Raw genomic sequence first — 19,020 nt, 5'->3', positions numbered from 1 at the left:
TTATAACAAATTTTCTCTTTTCAAAGTTTAGGCTATGCTTCACCTGTAACCTTAAATATAAATGGTGCTGTATTTCCTGTTACACAAATGTCAATCATGTCTTTTTTTCAAAAAGTTTCTTATAACCTTCATTTAAAAAAAGTTATATGAATACACAATGACTACATGTTGTGATTACCTTGTTTTGAACATCTTATTTGTGTTCTGCTCCTGTAACCCCTTTTACCTTCCTCTATTTCAAAATGCCTTATTTGTGAGATACAAAAAACTTGTCTTACACCTGATACTGACCTCATGAACCTCACCTTAGGAAGAGGAAACCTAGGCATACGAAAAAATAAGCTTGCTGTAATTAATTGGGCCATGATGATTTGGATTGGTGGTCTTTCTCTTTCCATCTTTAGGACTAACAGCTTTTGTGTGGTATTTCCTTGCAATAACAAGACAAGAAATGAATGAATATACTATGCTAAAATTCTTGTATGGGTTTTTAAATAACTTCTGACAAAAAAAAATCCATCACTTCATAGATGGATTTTTTTTAACATAACTGAGTACTAGTTATGGATTGGGGCTACACATTTTGTGCTTTTAGTGCTAGCATTTCTTTTTTTCCTACTTTTTATAGTTAGGAATTTTTTCTTATGCTAATTGTTAGCAATTTCAACATGTATATTTCCTCCTTTCTTTATTTCAATAACTTTCACCTAAAGAGAACATTTTGGGCTTCTCCTTGGTATATACATGTTGACATTGTCAAAATTCTTATGTTTGGGAGCCATTATAGAACAGGACTTATTTCAGCTCTGCACTATCAGTATACAATAGTCAATTTGCTAATGTAGACAGCTAACTAAATATCAGCACATTTTGGAGATATGGTATATAAGTGTATTTTTTATTTCTGGAATTTTTCACAGAATACTTTCAGCTTGGACTTGAACATGGTTAGCTGAAACCTCAGCGTGTGAAGCTGCAGATGAGTAGGAAGGCTTTACTGTGTGAAGTTTACGCATCCAAATTGGAAATGAAAACAAGGTATACACATGCTATTTTTTGCCAGGAAGCAGGTAATGACTCAGGGAACAGACAAAAACATGAAGGACAGACATCAGGGAAGGAAAAAACTTCAAGAGGGTTCATTAGTATGCATCTAGGAACCCAGGCATCAAGCTTATTCCAGGAACTCAAGAAGAAAAGAACAAATGCTCCAATTTCTCGTTCTGTGTCTATGCCTGTCTCTGTTCCTTCCCTTGCTTCTCTTTTATCAATCATATACTACATCACACTGATCTCAGCTGGTGTGGTTGATAAAAAAGTTATTGATGACATATTCTGTTGAGATAAAACCAGAGAAGTAAGATAAACCAAGTCGGTCAGGAGTGTAAAAATGAAAAAAAAAAAAAAAATTCAGGAGGAAAGAGGAACTCTTGAGACTCAAAAAATAGAGTAAAGAGAGCAGGTTTAGAAAAACAGAAACTAAGAGGAAATTCTAGGGCCCCTTGCAGCAGTATAAAAGGAGCAAACAACTTCTGGGGGTGGACAGTCTGGCCAGCCAACCAGCAAGAAGAGATTCTGGGATAGGGATTCTTTCTCCAATCGGGTCAGAGTGCTAAGGATATAGCTTTCATGAGTTGTCACCCGTGGTAGAGTGGGCTTTTTTGTAATGCATGCTTTCCCATGATGCAGCTGCTGTCTTTGAGTTATCCTTGGTCTTATAAGTAACCCCTCACCCATGCTCCTGTTAGAAAAGCCCAGTTTGGGCATTGGTACAATTCTTACTTTTGTCTCTGTGTGTTCTCTTTTTGCACTACGTGTATCTCCATTTTAGGCTTTAAAGACATCATATAGTAAAGACAAACTAGGCTCGTTCCTGTTTATGATTAAACCTTTGTTTCTTAAATATTGAACTGTGCCCCACCTATGACCTTAACAACAATTTGTTCTGTACCACTTGTTCCAGGAATGGCAATCATATCTGTAGCACTATAAATAAAATACCCAGATACTGATACTGGGCGTCAAGCTTTAAGCTGAAGATCAGAGATGTAAGGCAGCCAAGCCCTACCTCTACCCAGCTGAAATGGCAATCTTGTTTCCACAAGTCCTCAGAGGCAAAGCCTCTCAGATCCTGTCTCCTCCTTCTCATATCCCTTTCTCTGCCCAGCCATATCTCTATTCTCTTTACTTCCACAGTGCTGGGAATAAAGGCATGTGATCCCAGGTGGTAGATCAACTTTGTGTAAGCTGTTTCTTTTAAGAGTGAATCAATTTCATATAGTCAGTGTGGCCTTGAATTAACAGAGATCTGTCTAACTCTTAATCCTGAATCCTGGGATTAAACGTGTGTGCCACCACCACCTAGCTCTATGGCTGCTAGGATTGAAGGTGTGTATCACTACTATCTGACCTCTATAGCGTATGGCTGACTTTGCTTTCTGAATCCTCAAGCACGTTTCAATAAATCATAAATAATAAATCATCACAATCTGTTTCAGGGAGTTGTTATGACTAATTCACGCTTCCATTTTGTTCTTGTAACCATACCTATGTTGGCCACCAAATTTCCCACCATACCGTCACCTATACATAAACCTTGTCTTCCTCAAGTCAAGGGCCACTCTCTAAAATTCCAACTTGGGTGAGACAAGTAGCTGACAAAAACTCTAAAATAAACCTTTCTTCAATTAGAACGTTGATTTGGTCTTTCTTCCTGTTATTTTCAGGTTTAGCACTGTTCTTTACTTCTATGATGGGGACTGAACTTTATAGTCTGTGATAGGCAAGTATTCACTTGCTGAGGTATAATTAAAACCTAGTTTCCATTTTGTTTTCAAAACAAATTATCTGAAAAATTAATAAGCTACCAAAATACAGCAACTTCAAAGTACCATATAATATTGTAATTAAAAAAATTTACAAAAGAAAAATCAAGTTTTATTTCTGTTAAATATTTGATAGGAAAACCAGAAGTCAAAATTTAATGTAAAATTACAAAAATCACATTTGAGCTTCCTAGATATCTTTATGAATATAAAAAAGAGAAATTACTTTTGTTTACAGTTTTGTGAACAATGAATGACTCTTCTCCACTCTGTGTCACTAGTTTCGAAATCATTGTTGTTCTCAAACCAATCATTGACATGTCTTTCTATCCACCTTTAATTTTCTCTTTACATTCAGTTCACTCATATAATTAACTTACATGGGGAAAAAACTAGTCTAAATATCTATTAATGTATGTTAAAGAAAATTGTATGTTTTGGCAGGTATTGATTATATTATAGATCTTAACATGAACTAGGGCACATACTCATTATTTCTGATTATGCTACAACTGTGTGTGGTATAACAAATATCATTTGCATACGAGAAAACCTTCATGTGAATTACAATGATACTTGTACTTAGTTTTAAAAATGGGCATAGAGTAAAAATGGACATTCACGTTCTTCAGTAGTTATAAAAGAGTTTTGTTCTATACTTGGGTGAGCTGTCTGTCTGTTCTCCAGCCCTTGCTCACTGCAAGGGAGCCTGGTCACGGACAGGACCTCATTTTATTGCATCAAACAAGTATTTATATAAGGTTGGGGTAGGGGGTTGGAATCTTAGGGTGGGGTAAGGTGAGGTGAAGAGAAAGGGCTAATAATATTCCACCAAGTTAGTTGTTAGCTAGGCAGGAGGCAGTCTTACATGAGGCCTTGCTGAGTCACTGCCATGTGGAGGTTACAGGCCAAAGACAGTTCTCCAAATTTTAGCCAGGCTTAGGAAGTTCCACTAGGCCTTGTGCCTGGCTTCTTTAGGCCCAACACTTGGTCAACCAACATCTATGTTTTTACCATTCTGAAGAATTGTTGTTAGTAAGAAACATACTATTTCCTAAGAAATTTTCTGATGTGAAAAGTGTCAATTACTTCAATTTCATAATTTCAAGTATTGCTTGAATAGCAAATCTCAATGCTGCTTTCATTATTAATATTCACTCAAAAGAGGTAAAGAAATGACAATTTTTTACTATTAATAAAGTAATAACAGAATCTTTAGGAAGTAGAACTGAAACACATAGAGAGGTTAATTGTCTTCCTTATGTACAATAATCTGCCTCTACTTAATGGGGAAGCTTCATTGAGTTATATGGAAAATCTGAATTCTCCAGATTATGACATTATTTTCATAAATCAAACAAAAAAAGAAGATAGTTTGTAAATACCATCCTTGGCTATGGTATGGAAAAATGCAAAATGTTAACTTTTAAATGCATATAATTTCTTAACTCTGAATTTTCTGGAGACACTGAGGTATTCACAATGAAACCAAAACATAATTTGAGAGTCCACATGTCATATTCTATTCAGTGATATAATTGTTACTATAAATCAAAATATAAATTGGCCATTGCTATATGAGTTTAGCGACAATTGATGAGAGTAAACAAAGACAATCTAGAGTCATCCTCATGCAGCCGAAGTGTTTCATGAAAGCCTGTCATGGCTCAAGTCCATGCTGTTTCCTATAGCTTCACCTACTTCACTCCATGATGCCTATAGAGGAAGATGATCAAGATTTTTGTGTTTCTGTTAGAATTTAGGAAACTCATATCACTCATCATGGATAATTTATATTCTAACACATAAAATTTCCTTTGGGAGTAGATCTTTAATGCTCTTGATACCTTGGTCAATATCCATTATGGGAGCATAACAGAGATATGCAAATTGGACACTGGTAAAGGCTGAATATTAATACTATTTACAACTCTTTAGAGCACACCTTTTGATGAACACATTATCTGTTATACTTAAACAGTGTTCATAAGTAATTGGGAACTATTACCAAATCTGTCACTATAGCAAGCCAGGGGCTCCTTAAGTTGGAAGAGACCTTGCCAGTTCAAAGAGTATTGTATAATTTTATCTCACCTATCCGGTGTGATATGATTACAAGGTATGATGATAATGAACAACATTCCAGATAGTATTATATTGGCTGACTTCAATATACTACAAGACCACAGTGGTCTGGAAGAATACCAGAGTGACCCTATGCAGAGGAGTGGAGGGTCCAGGAAGTAGAAATGAGACACACAGAGTTTGTAATTTCCATTTGGAGAAGGAAAAAAGTAGAGTGAGCAAATCATGAGAAATAAGAAGAAGTCAACATAATAAAGAAAAAGCTGGGAATGAAGATGTAAAATATCATATATAAAACATGATATGGTTGAATCTGAACATCTGCCCCTAAAAATCTTGAGAAAAATTAAGTGCTCCAGCAAAGCTAAATTTTGAAAGCCACACAAAAAAAGCATTTTAAAAAGCATTTTAAATAAGTACCTTGAGCTCTTCTCTGTGCTGGCTTTACAAAAAAAAAAAAAAAAAAAAAAAAAAACCTGAGTCATTCTCTACCAAGCTGAAGTTTGGAATCCATAAATAATCCAGTACCCAATGAAGCCTCTGAACTGCTGTGTAGTGACACCACTCAGTCTGAAGATGAGATGATTTCTCTTCTAGAGTATATATGTGGCATGAAGGAGACATGTATTATACTATAAAGAATTCCAAGGACAGGCAGTCAACTATTTTTGTGGAGTGTATGCAGAAGTAGGACTTTGAGATGGTTTACATGACTGGGGCTACTGGAAATTACTACATTTAGCAGTTCAACTTCTTTAATAAAATAATAATAATAATAATAATAATACACCTGGTTCCAAGACAAATAATGGCTAGAGCTATCAAAAGGTGAGGAGGACAAGAAAATCTAGGGAGAACAAAGAAGAGTTCAAAAAGGCATGGCAAGATTATGAAAATCTTGGATAACACTGTTGGAAATTTGATCATCTCTAATCCTTATTGTTAGCATCTTTACACTATTGCATTTTGACAAGCACTCAGACCTGCACAGTGAGTGTACTGGTAGATCATGAAGAACTAAGCCCTTCTATACATCTCAGCTACAGACTACGCAGATACCCCAAACACATCGAGACAGAAAGAAAAGAGTTCCATGAGTAGGCACAAGAATTAGAGAACTCTTATTTCTGTCAGGAACCCCATAAAAGCAATAAACTGAAATGTGTAATATACGCAGAGTATCTGATACAGACCCATACGGGCACTATGCTTGTTGCTTCAGTCTATGGGTTCATACAAGCCTTGGTTAGTAGTTTCACCATGACTTATTCTCCTGGTATCTTCCATGCCCAGTAGCTCTTTTTGCCTCCTCTTTTAATGAATTTCTTGAGATATGAGAGGAGGAATTTGATGAAGATTCCTCCTTTAGCGCTGTGTGATTGAAAGACTCTCTCTGAGTAATGTCTGACTGTGGTCTCTGCAGTTGTTCCCATCTGCTTCAGAAGAAAGCTTTTCTCATGATGACTAGATACTGATGTAAGAGTAGAGCAGACTCATTAGGAGTCATGCAACTGATACATTCTTAAGACCAGTAGAGTTTGGTCTTACCCTGTGTCACTGGGCTATCTCTGGTGGAGTATGGGTTCCCTCATATGGCTTGGGCCTTAAGTCAACTCTAACATCAGTTGGCCACTTCCACAACTTCTGTATCACCATTACTCTGGCATAGCTTTCAGGCAGGACAGATTGTAAGTCAAAGGTTTTGTGCTTGGGGTGTTTTTTTCAAAATATACTAAAATTTTTTGGCAAACATTTATCTGGATGATTGCTCTCCTGAGAATAGGATTTACAGGTAGATAATTCAAGACAAAATATCATGTAAGTCAATCTTAAAAATACCATAATTACCTGTTCATTAAAACTAGTATTTGTTTATTTGCCAATCTGAGTATCTTAATTCAATTAACTCAAAAAACTAGTTAGCATGATAAAAGTAAACCTGCTCACCATAGTATAATTATTCTGTATATTTACTTCTTTTGCAAAATAAATGAAAGAAAGCTATTCACCTCCTCTACCATTGATTCTTAAAGTAAACCAACAATTTGATATCCAAGACTTCTTGTAACATTTCATAAGGGCATAAAACTTCCTTATTTCAAATAGCATATGCAAGTTAAAATGAAAATTTTATTTCACCTTAATTATTTTTCATCCCTATAATTAGAAGCTAATCTTACCCACACATAGCTGCAGGCTGAGAACCAGTAAATGCTTGAGTGTGGAAATGATTGGAGAACTTTACTTTCTGATAATTACAAGATATAATTACTTTGGAGCTTTCAAAGACCTTTCAGTGATTAGGGAAGCTTCTCTAATTCAGTCATAACATTTGTATTACTAATAAACTAAGAAGTCCTAAACTCTAATAGCTGACAAATGTGATGGGAACACCATTTTACAAAATGGTATTTCAGGCTTCAGGGAAAATTAAGTATTTAAAAGCATTGCATTTTTTGAAATCTAAGCTCCTATGTTTTCTCAATAAATATTTAGTAAATTATGAAGTTACTGCAATAATGTTATTAGCATTTATTTGCTATTGCATATTTGGGACACAGAGAATGGTTAATAGAAAAACTTGATCACATTTTTAGCAGCTCTTGTTAGCCTTATTCAGTTCAAAGAGGAGAGTCAGGGAACCATTGCAAGTGTAATTCACACAAGAATGTGTCTCTAAGAACATTTGCACTTTAAGAAAGTGGGAGCAATTTTTATTTTTTTGTATGGCAGTGAATGTGACATGAAAATTGTTTCTGAATTGTAATATAAGAAAAAAATAACAGGAAAGGGAAACTTATTCCTGAAAATTCAGGAAAATTAATTTACTGAAATTACAACAAATCTACTTTCCATAAAAACTTGCTTTTTGTGTCTTTTTTTTTTTTCAAGTTTTCTTTGTCACTGTCACCAAGTGTTATGAGTAAAATGTGGCATTTCAGTGCTAACAGAACAGGGTGCAAAGTAAAGAAGAGGGATGCTCTTTAAGAAAGCAGAATATATCTTAGTGCTTCTCCAGCAGAGGAATGTGGAAAGTACTGACACATGTGTTGATCACTCAGTGTGTGTACCCTGGTGAGCACTTGAGCTGAACGTTATGGACAGGCAAAGATACTTTAGATAAAATGACATCATATGCAAAGATGTGCAGGACATGCTCATGATACCCTCAGTAAGGCCTATTACCAGAAGTCTTGCAATTAACTTCTTTGTGTCTGGCTTTGTATTTTGAGGAATAATCCCCTAACCTAGAGGCAGGAAGGAAGACCTAGTCCCTACTCCAAACAACTTGACAGATTTAGATGATCCCTCCTGGAAGACAGCACCCTCCCTGTAGAGTTGGGGAGGGGGATGAAAGGGTGGTCAGGGGGCTTGGGAGGGAGGGAGGAAGGGAGGTAGAGAAGGAATAAGGGAGAGAGGGAGGGGTGGAGGGAGAGGGAACTGGGATCAATATGTAAAATAAGAAGAAGGAAGAAAGATAGATAGAAAGAAAGAAAGGAAGGAAGGAAGGAAGGAAGGAAGGAAGGAAGGAAGGAAGGAAGGAAGGAAGAAAGCCTAAGTAAACTATTTAAAATCCCCAGTTTAGCATTTTAAGAGCAAGATTTAAGCCTAGATTTCACTAATTCCATTCCGAAGACCAGTTCATGAAAACACCCTTTTCTGCTTCCTTCAATATCCCTTTAGTTTCTTTGGAGTTGAATTTATTTGTTTGCATAAGGAAGTAAGTCATTCTGTATATATTTTATTCAACTAGTAGACTAATAAAAATAATTACAAAGTTGTATAGTTTTTGTTTTATATGTATGGGTGCCTTGCTTCCTTTTATGGTTTTTGAAGGGCAGATGTGTAGTGTATTGCAGAGACTAGACAGGGCATCAGATACTCTGGAACTGTTTTTGTAGTAATTGTAAGCCACCATGGAGTTACCGGGATTCGCATTCAGTTCCTCCTTAAGAGCGCCATATCTCACCAGCCCCTGAATGTGTTAAGATATTCAATCAGTATCTCACAATTTATATTTCTTGTCCCTCAAATTCTAAGTAACCTTAAATACAAATGGCAGTAGATATGCAATACTGGTCCTTAGTTTGCTGTCTGTTGCTGTAATAGGTAGGAACCTAGAGTCATAAACTGAAGCACAGGCTGTGGAGGCTGTGCTGTTGGAATTGATGCTAAAATTCCATTGACAAGTTCTGCATCTATGTTCATTATGGACACTGGTTATTTCTTCCTTCCTCCCTTCCTTTCTTCCTTGCTTCCTCCGCTCCTTCCCTCTCTTCCTTTCATCTATTTATCATCTATCATTCTTTTCCTTTCTCTCTTTATTTTTTGTTTTCTATTTTGAATTTGTAGCAAGATCATACTAGCTTCAAAAGAATTTCTTTCTCAAGTTTTTGGAATAATTTAAAAATTAGTAGCATGTTTTTATATGTTTTTCAAATTCTGCTGCATATAAGCCTGACATTAACTCCTTCATTACTGAGATAGTTGTGAGTATTCAGTCATGTTACTTATTGATATTTATTTTTATCTCTTTTGCATTTATCTATGATTCAACATTTTCTAAAATGCATGTATCTATAATTTTATCAATATGTTCTAAGCTATCAGATTTGTTAATGTGCAGCTGTCCATAATAATCGCTCATGTCACTGGTTCTGTAGTATCTTAACACATTCCAAATTTTTTTGGAACTTCTTTCTGCTTTTATTGTAATCTTCATTTTTCTGTGAGCAGAATGCTTATCATTTTGAAAAGCCAGACTCTTAATTGCATTAACTTTTGACCATTTATTTTATTTATACTTCAATCTGAATTGTTTCTTTCTACCGCTCTGGGTTTGGTCTACCTCCTTGAATTTCCATGTTATGTGGTTTGTTCTTGGTCCTTCTGCTCTATCGATATAAACATCAAACACCAGAAAAGTTTATGCTATTGATATATCCCAGAAGTTCAAAGTGTTTTATTTCCATTTTCTCTAAGGGACTTAAAATTTATTGCCTGCTTCCCATATATGTTATATTCTGGGTTGTTGAGGTTTTCCCTTTCTGCTTCTAATTTCTTATTTTATTGCACTGATTAAAAAAGGATATATGACAATTTTCCTATTTATACTTTTAGTGGTCTGTTTTGTGGACTTCCAAATGACAGAGCAAGTATTTCATGAGGTTTTGAGCAAAATTTTTGTCCTGCAGCTGTTGATGGTTCTGGAGATTTCTCTTAGACACAGTGTGTCTGCTTTGCGATTTAACTCTCTTTTCTAGTTGAATAATTCATCCTCTAATCAAAGAGACACATTAAAGTAGTTTAAAATAATTATTTGAAATTTATATATTTCTTTAGGTTTTTTATTATTGGCTGTATTTATTTGGGTATTCTTATTTTGAAGTTCTTATACATTTAGATTGTTTCCTTCTCACTTTGCCATTATTCAGTGGTTTCATTTGTATTGATTTTAAAATTACAGTCTTATCTTCATGCATTTAACTAGTTTTTAAAAGCATAAGCACATACAAAGGAATGGCATGGCATACATCTGTGTCTCACATATGTACAAACCTGTCAGCCTCATTATGAGGGGTTATCCAGGCTTAACCAAAGACTGGAAATGACTCAGATTAGAAACTTTGTCTGTCCCTCCCTCACAGGAAGTTGTGTTAAGGTCTGTCTGTAGCTTGTTATTGGTATTGATGCAATGTTCTCTGACTATTCAGAATGAAGTGCTGGCACATGCTGAGTTCCAAGATGGTGATCTATTATAGGTTTCATGCTATGCTTCTCTGTGAATAGAATCACTTCTCTTGCTCTTATTTAAAAAAAAAAGAAAAGTTGGAGAAAGACGAGACAAACAACCAATTGTCTCATGGCAGTTCCAGTGGCTCACTTTGCAGTTTCTGTCTGAAAGGCAAAATTTTCTCAACATCTGATTACAAGGCTAAGGTCTAGATTTAATTCTTAAAGAAAGTAACTCCAAACTTCCTGGAGATGCTAAGTGTAAAGCAAGTGTAACTCATTCCTTCCTGTCTTCTACGTCCTATCTTTTCTTATAATAATGATGGCAAACACAGCCACCTTTCTGCTTCAGCTTTTATGAAGTCAGTTTACTGCTATGTGGATTGTGACTAAATGGCTATAATTATAGGATTTAATGAATGAATATCCTGTTCCATTATCTTGCTCTGCTCCTAGAATTTATAACTTTGTTCAAATTCATCTGATAAATTCAGGGTCTCTGTTAAAGAAAAATATGTTTTAATATTTGAAAATTATTCTTTCCTCAAAATATACTTTATAAAAGGATATTTTTGATATCCTTCATTTCATATTTTTGATAAGCATAAGGTAGCATTGTCAAGTTATATTTCACAGTGCTTACAAACACACGTTGTCATTATAAAACAAATTCAAATGACTTGTAATTACCTAAAAATGTTTCATAACAAACTAGTATACCATAATTCAAATATTGAAACATCAGCAGTTTTATTATTAGTGAAAATAGTCAGTTGCTCTTTCTTATTATCAGCTAGACTTTGTGGCATCCTGGAAAGATGAGACAAGAAAATTACAAAGGCATGGGATTGGGATCTATGGCCTGTACAATGATTAGAAAGGCAGCACAGGCAACTTAGACTATAGCAATACCAAAAAGAGTGTGGAATAAATGGTATATATGTGTATTCACTACCTAACAAGTGTGGCTCAAAGGTTAAATCATTAGTCCTGCAAAACTACACAACCACAAGCTCAACCCCTAAAACTTGTCTTTTAGCTTAATTTGAATCCCAAACTTATCAGAAGCTATTGCATACTACCCTAGTTAAGACATAAAAACCTTTCTTATTAGCTAGAACTTGATTCCCTGTCAATGCCAATGCCATATTTTATAATTTTCAACTGATGAAAGGACACAGTACCAGAGTAAATATTCTCTGTGTGCTCACCACTTTTAAAATGAAGATGTAATACACCTCAGAGAAAGAAATATTCTTATGCTTAGCTCTTAAATACTCATTATAGAATGCCAATGTTTTGTATACCTATCATAACATAAATAATAGATATCAACATAATATGAATACCTCAACATTTACATATGATACATTAAGCAAAATAAATATAGGTTAATAAAAATGAATTTTTATGCTCTTTGTTTTCCCACAGCTCTAGGAAACCAATTATTTACAGTATTCTTCACGTATTTTCACTCCTACTTAGAATTGCTTTTCTTGGGAGACATTTCAGTAAGTTTTATTCATGCAGCTACTGAGTCTGTTTGAAAATGATAAAGGTTGTGAAGAGCTATACACTAGCTACACAGTACTTCTGTAAATATATTTTAATGCAAATCTTATCAACCAAATGTCAGAATTTCTCTAGTGATATTCACACTACGGCAACACTCTTTCTGTGAAAAAGAGCAAAATATTTGGATGTAAAACAGAGATAGAAAAATTTATTTATTCAAGTATTTTCAGATAAGGCAGCTTTCTTGTATTTTATTTGTTTAAAACAAGGTGCATGGTACACATTTGATAACACTATTGCTAAGATAAAAGGAGGGAATGGTTACTGTACATTTATTACCCAGGAAAAGTAACAAAGCATTCTATGTATAGCTTTATAAATAAATCTCCTTCTTATCTGTCTCTTTTGATATTCCACCTTTGTTTTTGTGACACAAATTTAAAATACAGTAACTTAAGGATACCCAGTGTTCATATATGCATGCATGTTTGTACAATTCTCCTGAGTTCTATTCCTTCTGAAAACATTAATAATCAGAAATTTGGCCTTTTGTTTGTCTTAGCAGCTTGTATTTTGATCACATTAATAAACCTGTTTTCATTTTCATTTCACAAAGTTAGAGTTTTAATCATTAAACATGATGTATTTTTTAATAAATTTTTATTTCAATTGAAAACAATCTTATTTTACATACAAATCCCAGGTCCCTCTCCGACTGTCCTCTGACTCCTTCACACCAATCCCCCATCCAACCCCACATCCACTCTTCAGGAAGGATGAGGACTCCCATGGGGGATCATCAAAGTCTGACAGATCATTTGGGGCAGGAGCTAGGCCTGATCTCATGTATATAGGCTGACAGACTATCCCTCCATAGAGCATGGGCTCCCAAAGTCTATTCGTGCACTAGAGATAAATACTGGTTCCATTGCCAGAGTCCTATAGACTGCCAGGGATACCAAATGGCACCCACACTCATGGAGCCTGGTTCTACCTTATGCTGTTTCCTCTGCTGTCAGACTGGAGTCCACGAGCCCCCACTTGTTCAGGTCAGCAGTTTCTGTGGGTTTCTCCAGCATGGTCTCATATCCTCTGCTCATCACTCCTACATCTCTACAACTGGATTCCCAGGGGATCAGTTCAGTGCTTAGCTGTGGATCTCTGCTTCTGTTTCCCTCAGCTACTGGATAAGGACTCATAAACTTCCCAGGCCTTCTAATTAAGGCACACATTCAGGGGATCAGGGCCAATCTTATGCTGGTTTACCAATATCAGTCTGGTGTCCATAAGTTTCCCCTTATTCAGATCAGCTGTTCCAATGGGTTTCTCCAGCTCGATCTTAAACACTTTGCTCATCATTTCTTACTCTCTGCAACTGGATTCCAGGAGTTGGTCGCAGTGGTCAGCTATGGGTATCTCCTTCTGCTGCCATTAGTACTTAATGAGGGCTCTAGAATGGCATATAGGGTAGTCATCAATCTCATTATCATGGAAGGGCATTTAAAGAAGCCTCTCCACTGTTGCTTAGATTGTGAGTTAGAGTCATCCTTGTCGGTCTCTGGACATTTCCCTACTGTGAGATTTTTCTTTACACTGATAATAACTACCTCTATTGTAGCATCTCTATTCTTGTTATTTTCTATTCTTCCCCTGATTCAATTTTCATGCCCTCATTTTCACTTCTCTCCTTTTCTTCCCTTCTCTTTCACCTAACTTCTACAACCCCCACCCACCGCCAGCTCCCAATTTGCTCAGGAGATCTTGTCCCTTTCCCCTTCTGTGAGGCATCATGTATTTAACTCTTAGGGCTCTCCTTGTTTCATGCCATCTCTGGCAGTGTGAATTGTAGGCTAGTAATCCTTTGTTCTAAATCTAAAGTCCATATATGAGTGAGTGCATACCATGTTCATATTTTTGTGGCTGGGTTACCTCACTCAGGATTTTTTCTTCTAGTTACATCCATTTGCCTGCAAATTTCAAGATTCCAATTCATTTTCCTGCTGAGTAGTATTCCATTGTGTAAATGTACTGAATTTCTTTATCCATTCTTCAGTTGAGAGGCAATTTGGTTGTTTCCAGATTCTGGCTATTACAAATAAGGCTGCTATAAATACAGTTGACAGATGTCTTTATTCCATGATTGTGCATCTTATGGGTAGATGCATAAGCATGAAATAGCTGGATCTTGTGGTAGATTGATTCCCATTTTCCTGAGGAACCCATATACTGATTTCCAAAGTGGTTGTACAAGTGGCTGTGTATCTTTCAGCTATTTTAGATTCCTCGATCGAGAATTCTCTATTTAGCTCTGTACTCCATTTTTTTTTATTGGATAGCTAAAGCAATAATACAAGAAAAGGGGATCAAGTGGATACAAATTGGAAAGAAAGAAGTCAAATTTTCACTCTTTGCAGATGATATGATAGTTTACATAAGCGACACAAAACACTCTACCAGGGAATTCCTACAGCTGATAAATACCTTCAGCAAACTAGCAGGATACAAGATGAACTTAAAAAAATCAGTAGTCCTACTATATTCAGACAACAAAGAGGCTGAGAAAGAAATCAGAGAAACATCACCCTTTACAATAGCCACAAACAACATAAAGTATCTAGGGGTAACACTTCCCAAACAAGTGAAAGACTTATAGCAAGAACTTTGTGTCTTAAAAGAAAGAAATTAAAGAAGATACCAGAAAATGGAAAGATCTCCTATGCTCTTGAATAGGTAGTATAAACATGGTAAAAATGGCTATCTTACCAAAAGCAACCTACAGCTTCAATGCAATCCCCATCAAAATCCCAGCACAATTCTTCACTACCTTGAAAGAATAATAATCAATTTTAAATGGAAAAACAAATGACCCAGGATATCCAAAACTTCAGAAACTTCAGCAGACATCACCATCCCAGACTTCAAGTTCTACTATAGAGCTATAGTCCTAAAAACAGCCTGGTATTGACACAAAAATACACAGGTAGACCAATGGAATCAAATAAAAAATCCTGATGTTAACCCACACACCTAGGAACACCTGATTTTTGACAAAACAGCTAAAAGTATACAATGGGAGGAAGAAAGCATCTTCAACAAATGTTGCTAGCACAACTGGATGATAGTGCATAGAAGACTGCAGATAGACCCATGTCTATGCACCAAAGACATGTGCTCAACTATGTTCATAGCAGCATTATTTGTAATAGCAAGAACCTGGAAGCAACCTAGATGCCCCTCAACTGAAGAATGGATAAAGAAAATGTGGCACATTCACACAATGTAATATTACTTTACAGGGGGAAAAATGGAATCTTGAAAATCACAGGCAAATGGATGGAAATTGAAGAAACCAAACTTGAGGTAACCAGTCACAAAAAGAGCAACATGGTATGTACTCACTCATATATGGATGTTAGATGTAGAGCAAAGGATCACCAGCCTATAATTTACACCACCAGCTCAACTAGGATAGAAGGATGAACCTAAGATATTCATATAAGATTCCTCACACATAAAAGGGGAAAAGAACAAGATCTCCTGAGCATATTGGGAGGGACGTGGGCTTGAATGGAGAGGGAGCTAAAAGAAAGAGAACGGGAGGAGAAGAAAGCACATTGGACTAGGAAGATTGAGTCAGGGGAGGAATAGATGAGACCAAAGAGAGAGAGAGAGAGAGAGAGAGAGAGAGAGAGAGAGAGGGAGGGAGGGAGGGAGGGGGAGAGAGAGAGAGAGAGAGAGAGAGAGAGAGAGAAACCATAAAAGAGGGAGGCATTATTGGTTTGAAGAGAAAACTGACTCTAGAGATATGTCCAGAGCCCTACAAAGATGACCCCAACTAACATTTTGAGCAACAGTGGGAAGGCTACCTTAAATGCCCTTCCCTGATAATGAGATTGATGACTAACTTATCCACCATCATAGAGCCCTCTTCTAGTAGCTGATGGAAACAGAAGCAGACACACACAGCTAAACAATGAGCCTAACTGAAATCCATGTGCAGAGAGGAACACAAGACCAGGCTACAGAAACCAACAGAGATGTCTGACCTGACAGGGAGGAGCTAATGGGCCCTCAGACTAATAGCAGGGAATCCAGCATTGACCAACTCAGACCCCCTGAACATGGGTCTCTGTTAGAACACCTGGGCAGTCTAAGGATCCCGGATGTATTCCTGGTGCACAAAAGGACTTTGGGAGCATATTCCCCATGGAGGGACACTCCCTTAACCTAGAGACAGGAGGGAGGGCCCACTTCCTACTCCAAATGACTTGACAGATTTAGATGACCCCTCGAGGAAGGCATCACTCTAACCTGGAGTAGTGGGGGTGGGATGGGAGGGTGGTCAGAAGGCATGGAATGATAGAAGAGATGGAGGGAGGGAAAGGGAACTGGGAACAATATGTAAAATAAGAAAAATAAATAAATAAAAAGTATCTGAAAAAACAAAACAAAAAAAAAAAAAAAACCAGACACATGAATCAATGGAATCAAATTGAAGACCTAGTTCCACAAGTCACTTCTGCCCCTGGCTCTACCCCCAATGGTCGTGATCAGTGCCACAGAAGCAGACATAGTGAGTATCTCACTATAACATAGAGTATTATCCCCTAACTTCTAGAGTATTTATTATATAAAAGTACCCTGCTGGCTATCAAATGGAAATGTAAACACAAAGGCAGTCATAAATCCTTTATCTACAATAGTGAACTATAGGACAATGGTGGCATTTGTGGCACTTGTGGACTTAACCAATCAAAACTTGATCTGACTTAATGCTCACTCCATGAGCTAGAACCAATACCAAACACTGATCCAGTGACCTATAGTAAAGCAAAATATTAGTGCTGCCCTCCAAACAACAACAAAAAAATAAATAAAAAAGAAAGAAAAATTAAAATGACTCCTAATGATAAATGATACTCTGTATACTCATAGATCAGTGTCTTGTTCAACCATGATCAGAGAATCTTCCTCCTGCAAAGAGAAAATTTAATATCCACAGTCAGGCATTAAAAAGAGAACTTAAACCAATCAGCTAGAAATAGGATGTTTCCATCAAACACCTCTACCCAGAACTCAACCCTGTAGAAGAGTAGGCAGAAAATATGTAAGAGCCGGAGGGAATTGAGTACACCAAGAAAACAAGGCCATCTAAACCAATGTGGATAGAGTTCATGTGAACAGAGAATCAAGCTGCATGCTTAGGCCCACAATCATCTGCATGTGTTTATATTATAACATCGTTTTTATGTTTTATTGCAGGATTCATGAGCATTAGAATGAGTGGGTTTCTGACTCTTTGGTCTAGTTTGGGTTCTTTTATCTGTTGATCTGCCTTATCTGTTTTTGATATGATTATTTTTTGTTTTTCCTTATTATATTTTAGTTTGTTAATTTAAAGAATGAATGAAAGAAAAAAGAAAGAATGAATGTAACCTAGCCGCTTTTTATAATAATGAAAACAGAACTGTCATTTGGACCTGCTGAGATAATGAAAATAAGTTTTCTCTAAGGAATGACATTGGGTTTACCAGCTCCTCCAGGACAGGCCTCATGTTCAGGAGTAGGTTGTCAACAAATAATGAACTCTACAGGTTTTGCTTGTTTTTGTTTTTGTTTTGTTTGTTTGTTTTTCTTTCCTTTTAAAATGTGTGTATGCATGCTTTTATTTTGTTACAGTTTGATGTGTTCCTAGGTTTTATTTTTGTTGTTGTTTTGTGTGCACTGGTGTTTTGCTTACATATATAAGGGTGTTGGGTACCTTGGAAGGGGAATTCCAGAAAGTTTTGAACTGTCATCAGGATGCTGGAAATTCCATTTCACTTTATAATTTCATCCAAAGCAAATTATGGAATAATTTAGCTTAACATATTCTTTCATGAACCAAATAATTAATAATAGGTTTTACAAGCTATTAAAATATTTCAATAGAACATTACTTAGGATTTTTCATGCAAATTATCATTAAGAATATAAATCCGGCTCTTTCTTTTCCGGATACTGTTCAGACATAGCCAAGTCCAAGAACCACACCACACACAACCAGTCCCGAAAATGGCACAGAAATGGCATCAAGAAACCTCGATCACAAAGATACGAATCTCTTAAGGGGGTTGACCCCAAGTTCCTGAGGAACATGCGCTTTGCCAAGAAACACAACAAGAAAGACCTGAAGAACATGAAGGCAAACAATGCGAAGGCACTGAGTGCACACGCAGAGGCCATCAAGGCTCTTGTTAAGCCCAAGGTAGTAAAACCCAAGATGCCAAAGGGTCTTGGCTGCAAACTCAGCCGTCTGGCTTTCATCGCTCACCGCAAGCTTGGGAAGAATATTAGAAACTACATGGCCAAGGGTCATAGGCTCTGCCAACCAAAACCCAAGGTTCAAACCAAGGCAGAGGCCTCGGCTCCATCTAAGGCCCAGGTTGCAGATCCAGCTCAGGCTCCCAAAGGCGTCAAGGCCCCATAGAAATGGTTTCTGCCACTGTGAAGACAGACGGACTGGTGTGACACATCTACACACTATCTGCAGATGACCTGTGCCTTATGCTGTTTTTACAAATAAACTTGAGGCAAGATCTGTTAAAAAAAAAAAAAAGAATATAAATCCGACTCTTTCCAAGTACCTAACCCATGAACAGTTTGCAAAGCGCTGAGACCATTTCCTGTTTCTGTTCTTACTAAGCCCTAAGACTCTCCCCCGGTACTGAGGCCATGTGCTCAGTATGTAATTAGTACCCTCTTCATTCTCTTTAACCAAAATCCCTCGAATATATCCATCCCTTGCTCAGCCTTGAATCCCTACTTAGCTCAGTCTGGGATCCTTTCTATGTTCTTAGTACCCAAAGAATAAGGCTGTCAT

General features: G+C 36.7%; 1 protein-coding gene across 1 annotated transcript in view; it reads left to right on the top strand.

The window, feature by feature from the left end:
- The window catches only part of LOC127237795 (60S ribosomal protein L29-like), a 66,587-nt gene extending 47,960 nt beyond the window's left edge, over nt 1-18,627 (top strand). The window contains exon 3 of the mRNA XM_051206189.1: nt 18,128-18,627. Coding sequence (XP_051062146.1) covers nt 18,128-18,627 — 500 coding nt within the window. The remainder of the gene's footprint in view (nt 1-18,127) is intronic.
- Nucleotides 18,628-19,020: the final 393 nt, after the last annotated feature.

Source organism: Phodopus roborovskii, unplaced genomic scaffold, assembly GCF_943737965.1.
Source record: "Phodopus roborovskii unplaced genomic scaffold, PHOROB, whole genome shotgun sequence".
Lineage (NCBI taxonomy): Eukaryota > Metazoa > Chordata > Mammalia > Rodentia > Cricetidae > Phodopus > Phodopus roborovskii.
Note: the sequence above shows the minus strand (reverse complement) of the source record. Positions and strands in the feature narration are given on the sequence as shown.